Raw genomic sequence first — 11,926 nt, 5'->3', positions numbered from 1 at the left:
ATATATATATCACGACACCTTGGATACAAAGTTAATCAAATATGTTGGAGTCAGTATTTTCGAGATGTTGTTTCAGATATATTATGTTCTTTCTAAGGGAAAGCCTTGGAGCATGAGCCTAACTTAGTTACATTGGTTCTATCAGGCAGAATTAATCAAATTACCAGTATAATATAGTAAGAAGCTAGTGAAGGAATATTCAAACATACAGTGTCAAAAGTGCATCTAATGGAATTCTAAAGAAAATGTTGATTATTTTATGATTTCCAAAACCTCAAACAGCCTTGATTTAGTTCAAATTAATGTCAGTGAGGAAGCAAAAGCCATGTGTTTTTTTATTATATGGTTTTAACTGTAGCACTGGGCCAACCCAGACACTTAAAGCAGGAGAACATCAGACCCAAAGCTCGCTTGTTGCACAATCTTTCTGTGTGATCCTCTGTTCTTATCTCTTGTTGGATTAATCACACAGGTATTATCTCACGCACCTGTTTGTGATGCTTCTTCAACCCTCCCTGTCTCTGAGAGTCACTTTTCCTGATTTTCATCCTTCCTATTTTCACATGCTCTTCCTTTGTTTTCTGCAGGGACGTCTATCATGCAGGATCACAATGAAACATCAGACACTCAGCGGAAATCCCAACGGGCTGCCTTTTTAATCCTCTGTTCGTTCACAGAGTGCTCTTTCTCTGCCTCTAATTCTTCTTCTTCTACATCTGCTACACTGTTTCATTATCTGTGGCACAACTATATCCTCTTATCCTCCCACCTCTTCCCCCCCTGAAAGATCTAAATTTCTCCAAGCTAAGGTATCTGTGACTCATAAAAATAGCCACTGCATCCGTTACCAGAATAGGCTTTGTAAAATAATCTGCAAGGACTGTTTAGCTTAACTGTGTGGGCTGTGATGTTTAATGAATTGATGTGGAGCAACAGCATTGACAAAAATAGAGGAATTTGTGCTCACATGGTCTCATCGTTCTGAAACTCCAGCTTTCCGGAGACCTCTTCATAGTCCTCCCCAGCTTTGGCGGTGCCCTCGACGGTATGGTAAGGCACAGCCACCTTCCCCCGAGCCCCGGACGTCCTGTGCACCTTTACCTGCATGTTGCCGACGCTCTCGCTCACCCTGGTGGAGCTGCTCTCAAACGTGAAAATGCCAGCATGGTCGTCATCGTAGATGGTGACTGTGGCGACTGGAGCGTTCCCTAGGGCGGCCTTTGGAGGAACGTGTGAGGAGATGCCAACGGTGCTGTTGCTGGAGGTGATGGAGTTGGGCTCCAGGATGGAGACCTCAGCCCGGTGGACAATACGGGGATTACTGAGGCGCACGTAAAAGTGCTCATCCTCCTCAAAGATGTCATCGTCTATGACTCCTACGGTGAAGTCTTTGGTAGTCTCGCCAGGCTTGAAGACCAAAGTGCCCTCAGCAAACTCGTAGTCTGAGCCTGCAGTGGCTGTGGCATCCTCAGTCCTGTAGTCCACCTGTGTGCCACAGTGAAGAAACTTCATTAAATATTTAGTGAGTGGAGCTTGAGCAAAATGCTGAATTGTTAATATTTAATTAGTTAAGCAGTTATGGCTGGTTTTAAAATAACGCTGAAAGTTTAGAAGATTTTGACATCAAAACTAATTTGCTTTCTGCAACTTCCTATCTCAAACTATAGCCTGCAGTTAATCTGCCTTAGTATGCTGTGAACCAATACTTGCTTGAATTTGTAAAAATCCTTAACCTCAGTCATACTATCAGGAGATAATGTTTTGGTATTAATTTTTGATGCTTGCTACTCATTCTCAACTGGCTAAATTAATACCACCCAGAAAACATGGTAATCTGACCAGAAGTCCCTCACCCAGCTATACTGAAACTGTTTAATGAATTGTGGCAGACATAAAATAGTCTTATATTTCAAAGCATCTGTAAAGGCAACATTTTTAACAGTTGCTCTGTGGACAGCTGCATCTATGCAGATCCTCTGGAACTGCTTTGGTTTTCTTAGCTGCTTTTCTGATTAAAGCTCTTCTCTCCAACCTGTCAGTTTGGGTGGGAGGAAAAGTTAGCAATTGGTTGTTTCTTCATGAGGCTGATTGTTTAATAATGCTCTCTAGACAAAACTCGTAGGCCTTCACAGTTTACCTGGATTCATAGTGAGCTTGCACTGAACACCGGAGGATTTAAAGCAATAAGTAGAACCAGGATGCCAACTGGTTGCACACTTTGGTGAGCCTTAGCTAATGAGGCAAAGAATCCTAAACTGAACCCAGAACATTGCCATAATAAGATTACCTCTCTCTTCCATTGAGAAACAATATTCTAACATATAAAATACCAATCAAGGCGAAGTGATATGTGTGGTTTTAAGAGGACAAAAATCTGAAAGACTCTAGGTCACTGGCTGTGGATTCTTACCTTAACTGTGCAGCCAGCCTCTCCTCCATGGCGACTGACCGTCAACTTCAGGGAACCACAGTTCTCAAAGCACTGGTAGTGAGAGGGGTCAAACTGCAGGTAAATGGTGTTGGGATCTTCCTCCTGCCCGCTAGCCTCATGACAGCTCACTACCTTCCTGGCCTGGTCAGCAGCATGTTTTTTCAGAATGTTCCCTGCTCCAATCATCATGCGTGTGGCCTGAATACGATAGAAGGCCCGGCTCTTCTGCTGCTGGACCAGCACTTGGTAGTTGGCCATCTCTATCAGCTGCTCCATATCTTTGTCTGGATGCCTTTGTTTTAAATCTTTCAGGGTGCGTGCCATCTCCCGACGGGCCTCCTCCTCCTGGTCTTGCTCGGCGCTCATGCCTCCACCCTCCTCCACCCCCTCCAGCATCCCATCCAGAGCATCCTTGTTGTGTGAGTTTGCACCCTGTCCATCCATCTCCAGGTCCATTTTAGTAAACATGGCATCACCTTCAGATTCAATGATGATGCCACGGGTCTTGTCTGCCCGGTAACGTTTGTGGACATACTTGTAGAAGAGCAGGCGGCGGTCTGCAATCCAGGCTTGCAGAACACAGATGGGGAAGAATAGGAAGGTAAGGACTGCCTCCCAAACCTCTACCTCTCCAGGAGAGAACACAGACAGGATGAGGTACAGCCAGATGTAAGCAAACACGCTCCAGGCAGCAGTGACAAAGAACACCCTCAGGTGTTTTATCTTGCGGGTCTCACTTTCTGGCACCACGTGGACACAAATGGCGATAATGATGAACATGTTGAATGCTGCACTGCCCACGATGGTGCTAGGCCCCAGAGATCCAGCTTCAAAGTTATGACCGACTACTTCAATAACAGAGAGCAGGATCTCTGGTGCTGAGGAACCCAGAGCCATCAAGGTCAGGTTCGATACGGTCTCATTCCATATGCGCACAGTGGTCGTCGTGGTTTCACCATTCGCCTTTTTGATGGTGATCTCCTTTTCTTGAGAGGTGATGACCTCGATAGACGACATGAAACGGTCTGCGATGATGGACATACCTAGGAACATGTATATGAGAGCCGCAAAGTATACAATGGCGCGGGCCACCTTGTCGCCGACCGCAGGGTTCTGTGGGTTCCACATTGGCAGCACCACTCCCTCCGAACAATTGTCCTCGCTGGAGCAGTTTTTCGGGGCGTCGCTGATGTCTTCATGGCTCGAGCTGCCGTGGGAGAGATGAGTGACTCCAGGAAGAAGAACCAATAAAAAGGTGATAAACATCCATGGAGTGGCGGGCCGGAGTAAAATTATGGAGCACTTGTGTGAAGTCATGATCATATTTGGAGTCATCTAATGTTGGAGCGGTAATATGTCACATTTGAAAGTCCTTAGACAGTACCTCTGCAAGAAAACAGAAAACACATTTTTGTTTATGGTTTTAGGAAAGGCTTTAGATAAACTTGTTTTCATGGTTGGAATTAATTACATTTTGGGGGGATTTTTAAATATACAAAGTGCAAAAACGTGCACGTGCAATAAGTAGAAGTGTTGTAGTTGATCAATAAAGGTTGCTTATGAAAAGGATAAGACCTGCAAATCGCTTTGAAATGTGTCCTATGGAAATGAACTGACTGAGTGAGGAAGTTTAAAAGTGAATGCAAAAGAACATGAAAATAAGTAAGCTTTGTCAAAGTGCTACAAACAAAGCTAAGAAGAGAAAAAAAGTAAAAATAACTAAACTTAGAGTTAAATATAAAATACAAAAAAAATGTTAAAAAAAAAAAAAAGTATGGGAAAGTTGTCTTTGTCTGTTTATTGCCTCTACCATCACCCCCCAACAGAGAAGCAGTCACAGTCATATTTAAAGCAGATTAGGCTCTAAACTCCTAAATTTGATCTCCAACAGCTCATCTCAACGGCTGGCTGATGTAATATACTGCAAAACAATGTAGGCCCATGATAATTCAATAAAACAAGACTCAGCTCTACTGTACGGATGTTCTCTGGTGACTGGAAATATTTGACTATTTTTCATGTCATAGTAGTGTCACGATTCTGTCATTTTTTTTGCTTTGGTTTAATTGTGTAATGATTGCCTCCCATCCAGATGAATTAATTTCTGTTGGTCTATTCTATTTCTTGTTATTTCTGATAAATATGTTTACATGCACGGATAATCTCTCTCCATCAACTGTCATTGTTCTACACTGATCCAATTAAATGAATTGTTTCAATTGATGACAAGTAATTGAATCCAGTTGATCAAACGTATGTTTTCAAGTTTATAAGTATAAGATATAAATTTATTTGGGCAAACTTACTTCAATTACCTGAGATCAATTGAAACAATTCATTTACATTTGATAAGCAGTTTCTTTTTACCAAATACCAAAATTGTTGTTAAGTTTCAGATTTGTTTCAGTTGGATTATTAGAATATGATTCACATATCAATGAAGCCATGAACGCAAAAATAGGTTTGGAAGTGCTTCCTGCTCAATTTAATATGTACATTTTCCCCTTCTTTGGATATCAGCTCTTGAGGTATATTTTATGTTACAGCCAAACAGAGTAGTTAATGTGGCCTAAAAGGAGAATGGTAAATCATTGTAGTTTGGCTGAAATAAATCCAGTCCTTGAGTCCCTGTGTTTTAATTAGATGTAGGTGTAGACTGTGACTTGGCCATGCTAATCATGCTTTGATTCATTGTAGCTCAGGCTCTGTATTTCTTATTGTTTTTCAGTTGAAAGCTGAAGCCCAAATTCAGTATCAAATCTTTTGTAGTCTTTAGTTTATTCATTTTTTTCTTCCAGAGCTGTCATGATATTAGCTTCACCCACGTGCTGTTATTTTTCTGCCAGAAATACAATTTTCCATCTTAGATAGAAAAATGTTGGTCTGTCCAGATCACCATTTCCTACATGTCTGGTTTCTACATGAGTGGTTGCATAGTTTAAATTTAACTTCATAGCAGTGTATTTACTTTCTCTTCTTGCAACTGTCTCATATAGAGAATCTGTGGGAATTGCATAGTTAATAGTTCTGAAAAAGTCCTCCAACATTGTTGTGGATCTCTGCAGCTCATGCAGAGAACCACAACCCTCTACACAAAATAAAAATAATGTGGAAGAATTTGCAGGTGTAGAATGACAATTAAACTGAATGTTTTCTTTTAGTTCTAGGATTACCGCTGCATAGTAAAGTTCCCCATTATTAAAGCAATCCGAGTCATGCTTTTTATATGAAAATCATATGAGATCCAACAGTTTGCTGGGTCCAGGCACAGGGAGGCAAAAACTTTGGCACCTACTGAAGGTTGACTCACTGCTTTTGAGCAATCCAGTTAGACTCCTACACATATAATGTAGCCATTGTGTGCAGAGAAGCTGCAAAAATGTTAAAACCTGCACATGTAGTATCAAGGGGGAAAGTGACTAAGTCCACTGCACACTCCACAGTTAGATAAGAATCCCGAAATAATCCTTCTTGGTATTAAGAGAAAACAAGAAAAGAGGTTTGGTCCCTGGACAAGCTTATACATTATTATTTAAAAGGAAAACAATCCCTGCAGCTCTTGAAAACTGCATGAAAAGGACAGCTTAATGCTAAAGCGTAGTAAACACCTCTGGTTATGTGCTTTAAATAACCAATATCAGGGGAGACCTTAAAATAATCCTACAGTGGCTTTCTTGGCAGGCTCTAACAGCTTTGAGTGAACAATTCAGGCTACGGCGTCAATACTACCCAGGGAATTAACATCTGCAGCGGTGTGAGCAGTGAGAAACAGCCGAAGAAATGTCAATTAATTTAACCCGCCGCCTCCTAATCAAAGATTTAGGGCCATCTCCATCCCAAAATAGGTTTTTCTATCAACAGCAGAGAAGATGCACATTGCTTTATGTAGAGACAGGCTCTCATTGGCATGCAGCAGAGGATAGCAGCATCCTGCACTCTGACCTGACTAACAGGAGAGCATGTTTCCCTTCAAGATTTCATTTCTCAGGTGGGACAAAGACAAACACAGATGCACAAATAGAGATCTTTTTTGGTTGCAATGCATAAAAAACAGAAACAACAAAAGCCAAACAGCTGCATTTGTGCATCTTCGTGCAACAGCTTAACAATGTCTATCTACTTATCAGGGAATGTCAAAAGGAATGGATTCAGCACCATGGACAGAGGTTGCAAAGCAAAAAAACTGTAAAATTTCTCCAGTCACTTAAAATGAGCTGCAGATGCATAAAATCAAATGCAACCTCTTTCAGCTGGCACACAAGCCTTCACAAATGTGTGAGTGGGTGACGTTTCTATGGCAAAAGCAAGCTTTCCAACTGGTAGTGATGCTGAAATGAAACACTTCTTTTGACTCCAGTACCGAGGCAGAGAGAGTCTATGTGTTCCAACAATGCTCCTCACAAAATCCCCCAGAGCAAGAGATAATTCAAGCTTGTTTCTTGTTTTACTGGATTTTTCTCAAGTCAACACAATTGCATGTAATAAAAAACGCAGTCCTTCTTGCATTTTGTTGATTCTAACAAAGAAATACCAAATGCCAATTTGAATCCCAGCTCTATGGAAAACCAGGATTTACATCATGGTTAAAAGTATTGGTGAATCCACAGGATATGACAGAAAGATCTCATTAAAAAAATATTAATTTCAGCTTTTAAAATAACAGTTTGATTAAAAACAAATAGAACCCAGGTTAAACAGTGATTATTTCATCCTTGAACATTTTTCCAATCTGCCAAGCAGAGGTTCAAAGGTCAGCAAATAAAACGCTTGTGCATAATGAGTCATGTTGATGCCTGCAGGCTGCTGTTTAGAGTCTATTTGAGTACATGTGTGTTTGTATTGAGTCACAGTAAGAATTGACGGTTTTCCTAAATGTCATCTCTGCTATTCAGGGAAAAGGAAGTCACTAGTAACAAAAAGAAGAAAAACAAAATAGCCGTTACAAGATTTATAAAACATCTACAGGTGTGAACCCCAGGTAGAGATGTGTTAAAAGTTTTTAAATGAAGTAAATGTTTTGACCCAAGCTTAGAGCTGCATAGAGTGACATCTTGGATTCATTTCTCTATCAATCAGCAGATACCGTCCAGATGCAAACTTGTTGTCTAGGAGGGATAATAGAAAACAGATTTCTCTCCTGACATCAGAAATATGGAAGTCGGATGTGCTGCAGAACCTATTTTACTGGAAAATGTGCATCTTCTGTGCTTCAGGAAAGCCCCATTTAATGGGGAACAATGCAGTGGAAACTTGATCTACACAGAACCTAAAGATCCATATAAACGATCAAAGGAAAACCTAACAGCTTACAAACTATAAACAAAATAACAAAACAAATTTTATGCTGAGTAAAATTTTGTCATGGTTTTGGTTCTGTTTAAGTTTTATCTTTGAGTTTTCATTGGTTTTATTTCCATTTTGTGTTATTCTAGTTATTTTTAATTGTATTTGTGTTCTTAGATATTTCTTGCTTGCCCTCTGTTGCCCTCTTGTTTCACTCTTTCTTCCCCTAGCTTCATCTGCCCACACCTTCTCCCAATCTGCTGATTAGTCTGGTCTTTGTTTCTGTCTCTCTTATTTACACCGACCTGCTCAGTCACTGCTGGTTCATCGTCATTTATTTGCCCTTGTTGTGAGTATTCTTGGTTTTCAGTATTTTTGGATTTTGTGGATTATGTTTGTGGATTTTTGCTTCTGTTACCCTTTTTGTTATTAAATCTGCAAGAAACCATTTCAGCTTCAGTCTCTACATTTGGGTCCTCTTCAAATCTTAACCCAACCTGACACATTTAGCTAGAAGAGACTTAAAAAAAACAACAACCGTGAAAAGTCTTGCAAATGTTGCATGTCCATGTCCAAACTTGAAGGCAACTATTAAGCCATTTATAAAAAAAAAACTTAAAATTAAAAAAAAATATAGCCTTACAAATATCATGTCATACTTAAAAAAATACATAAAGCATTAAATTGAGACCATAATTCATCAGGATAGGTAGTAACTGTTTGTTTTCTATTTTTGTGGTTTTTAAATGCATATTAAACAGATTCATCAAGGCTACTTGGTAAATTGATCTGTTTGAAAATAAAAAAAAATAAAATCTAAGTTGAATTTGATTTGATTTGAGCAGTATCTGAACTCTTTTTTTCAGATACTGAGATTTTAATACCTGTGTGCTTCAGTCAGATTAGATTTTGATCAAGCTTTTAAGCAACAAATCCTCTTTGTGGATCTGAAGTAAAGTATCACACTGTTAGGTGTGGTGTAGGACCTGTGATGCTTCGGGATTGTTTCTCTTCCAAATGTTGTGAAACTTTGTTAGGCTGCATGGTGCAGTAAAACCTGTTATATGAGAAACACATGAAGCGTAACTGAAAATTCAATCTGGAAGACTCTTATCAGCTTCACCTGGACCACCCGTGATGTCCCTTGCTCAGACTTCAGCCAATCAATGCCGGGACCGTGCCTTCTCCGAAGCCAATCATCCTTCAAGATCCCCTTCATCTAGCTGCCTAACCGCCCTCTAAAATGCCAGCAATCTTTCACTCATCTCCTCCCTCATCCTCAGACTGTTTTCAGTCCCACTCAGCTTTTGGCTTCTCCTACCACCAGTGTCTGGGGACCAAGCACCAAATAACTTATTGCCTTAATGTCAATAAAGCTTTTCTAATTGCAAATTTTCTCTGAACGAGTCTCTCCAGGTTGAATTAGACCCCCCACCTCAAAAAAAAAAAAAAAAAATCACTTTTCAATTCTTTGGTAAAACATTACTTCAAAACAAATGGTCAAATAATAACTTAAATGGTGTTTTTGTTTACCCACACAACCATTTGTTGTGACCATCAGAGTCCCCAGAGCTACATTCTATAAATAACATTGAGAAGAGCAAAGGATAAAATACTACAGACTAACTAGAGGATAAACACAGATATTGATGTGATATTCATGATATTCTACCCAGCTGAATACATTTCCCAAAGTAAAAAAGAAACAGGGCGTTCCAAATTCTCCAATTTTCCAACTGCAAAGCTGGAATAAAAGATGGATTTGTTTGTTACCAGGGGGTGCTAATGCAATTATCGGCATCTGTACAGGAATTCCCGAACCGCGCAGTCAAAGGAAAATGAAATGCAGTTTCAGGAAACATTCTCCACTGGCTTTTGATAACAGGGGCAATGATAGAAAAAAGGAGGGTGAAAAAAAGAAAAAAAAAAACAGTTCCATGTAGAGATTTGCTTTATTTCGTTGTATTATATTCCATTTTATTACTACATTACTCACCTGGATGCAGTTGTCAGCGAGTCAGCCCTGTGTAGAAGTTGTTGCCTCAGGAGATAAACTTCTCCCTCATGCTGCTCTGTGGAAACACAATTCATCTGTAATTAACAAATTGTAGGGAATGTTGCACAACGCTTGTGTATTGATCAGATGTTTCTTATGGAGTTTTATTGTGATTATTTAAAAACTTAAATTCATCCAACAGATTTAAAAGAAAATAAAAACACAAAAATATAAAAACCATTAATTGCACATTAACGACGGGTAAAAATGCGAAGTGACAACAGAGATCTACAACAGTTAGATTGGAGGCAGAGACAAGACGATGATCTCCCCAGAAGCCAAACAGAGCGGTCCGATCGGTGCGCACAGATGTGGCACGGATACTCACAGAAAGCCCAGAAAGCCAGCTGGATCCTGGTCGCACTGTGTCCAATCCGCACCACCCCAGCGCTGAAAGGAAAGACAGCCTGTGTGCCATCCACAGAGCGGTCTGGTCTAACGCTCCTGGCTTGTTGCGCTGCTGTCTTGGTAATGACGCGTCGCTTCCCACTCTGTTTCCTCGATATTTTCCTGACAGTTACCCTACCTCAGCAAACTTAAGGCAGTCAGATCACTTCTTCCCATTTATTTGCTTTCTTCATCACCATTATTAAACCTAGCCTGAAGCTAAATGTTTAATTTTCATTCCTAAATTCACAAATTCAGTCTTTTTCTTCCACACTACGTGCGATGGTTGGTGCGTAAAAATAATAAAATAAATTCCTGGCTCTATCCTCTTTCACTCTGCTAGAATATGAAAGATGTTCTTCAAATTATTCAGTTTAGTTAAAAAAAGAAGAAATAAAGGAACACATATTTTCCTTTTAAAATCCGGAAAAAATAATCGGTGTGGGGGGGAAACCCTTCGCGCTTCTGTCTGAGCTGGATAACGCAAAGGAGAACCAAGGACCGCACAGAGTAGGCGTGAATGGATGGAGAAGAATCGAGAGGACGCAGACCACACGGAGCAGGACAAGATGCATCAAGCGGAGTGATGGTGGCAGACAGAGGGAAGGAGTTGTGGTGCGATGCAAATAGAAAGCTTGTCTTACTGTTGCGGTGTGGGCAGGGTTGGCACAAGGAGCGATGAGCGAGAAAAAAAGGCAGTAACACTGCAGAAACAGGGGAGGAGACGTTCACAAGCGGCGCTACATGCAAGGCTGGTCGTCCTGACTGCGCATCAGGATGAATGAATGGGAATTTCACTGTAAAAAAAAAAAAATTAAATTAACACCATTACACCCACCGTGTTTGTAGACCAGTTAACCTGGTGGGGAAAACTGGAAAGTGTTCTTTAGAGCCCCCAGATGTTGATGCTTTATCTGCTCTGGATGTTTTTGTCTGAGGGTTGAATACAGCGCAGATAAAACGAAGTCTCAATCCCGTCCCTAAATTAACACCCAAAACTCATTTTCTCCACACAAAAAAAAATACAAAAACTGACTTTCTGTGCAGAAGAGGCGCCATAAGGTGTAGAAACAAAATAAACTTGACCAAATAATGATTTTTTTTCTATAAAAATGCAAAGAGAATGTTCATTTTTATTTATTTTATTTCATCAGAATTCAATCAGTCTTATCTGATTAAAAATTAATCTAAAGTATTTAAATATATTGGATATACAGCATGTGGCTGGGCTAACTGTAGTTCTTTTTTACTATTTGGAGCCTAACAACCATTAGCTCCATTAGTAATTATCGACTAGATGGTTTTAGTTTGTCTGAAAAAAGGTTTTAAAAGGTTGATGATACAGTTTTCCTACTCTAGATGTATATCTGCAGGATCCTAATTGTATATAAGACCAAACTCTCTCTTGTCAATAAATTTAAATAGCTGCCTAAAATAAGCTGGTTTGATTACTTGCATTATTTTAATAAAACTAAATCTAATTGGTTATAACAGATTACAAATAACAGAGTTCAAGGAGTAAAGCTTGAATAAGCTTGTTTTCGTTATGTACACTGCTGCCCCCAGAAGGTGCTTACGCCTCAAGGCTTATTCCCAGTTCTTTTTGCCTGTAGTAATCACTCTTTAAATAACCGTTCTTGTTAAACAGATTACAACTTTAACATTATTTAATTGGAGTTTAGCAGCAAAATGGTTTGGTGAGATTTACAAAGCTGTGGCTCATTGTTGTCGTCAGCTTCAAAAGCATTGTGCACAGAAAAACATTTCCT

The 11,926-nt window shown here is 39.8% G+C and overlaps 1 protein-coding gene across 1 annotated transcript; it reads right to left on the bottom strand.

The window, feature by feature from the left end:
- Positions 1-963: 963 nt before the first annotated feature.
- LOC107091378 (sodium/calcium exchanger 1-like) lies at positions 964-11,117 on the bottom strand. The gene is made up of 4 exons (XM_015385244.1): positions 10,996-11,117; positions 9,711-9,786; positions 2,411-3,817; positions 964-1,485 (listed from the first exon to the last, which is right to left on the bottom strand). The coding sequence occupies exons 3-4, from the start codon at positions 3,764-3,766 to the stop codon at positions 964-966; spliced, it is 1,878 nt and encodes a 625-aa protein (XP_015240730.1). The 5' UTR covers positions 3,767-3,817; positions 9,711-9,786; positions 10,996-11,117.
- Positions 11,118-11,926: the final 809 nt, after the last annotated feature.

This window comes from Cyprinodon variegatus, unplaced genomic scaffold (genome assembly GCF_000732505.1).
Source record: "Cyprinodon variegatus isolate N-32 unplaced genomic scaffold, C_variegatus-1.0 Scaffold334, whole genome shotgun sequence".
Lineage (NCBI taxonomy): Eukaryota > Metazoa > Chordata > Actinopteri > Cyprinodontiformes > Cyprinodontidae > Cyprinodon > Cyprinodon variegatus.
This window is presented reverse-complemented; position numbering and strand designations above follow the sequence as displayed.

Coding starts and splice junctions, on each gene's coding strand:
- LOC107091378 (XM_015385244.1), bottom strand. CDS start 3,766: ATGACTCCAAATATGATCATGACTTCACACAAGTGCTCCATAATTTTA. Junction 1,486..2,410: donor AGGCTGGCTGCACAGTTAAG/GTAAGAATCCAC, acceptor TGTGGCACACAG/GTGGACTACAGGACTGAGGA.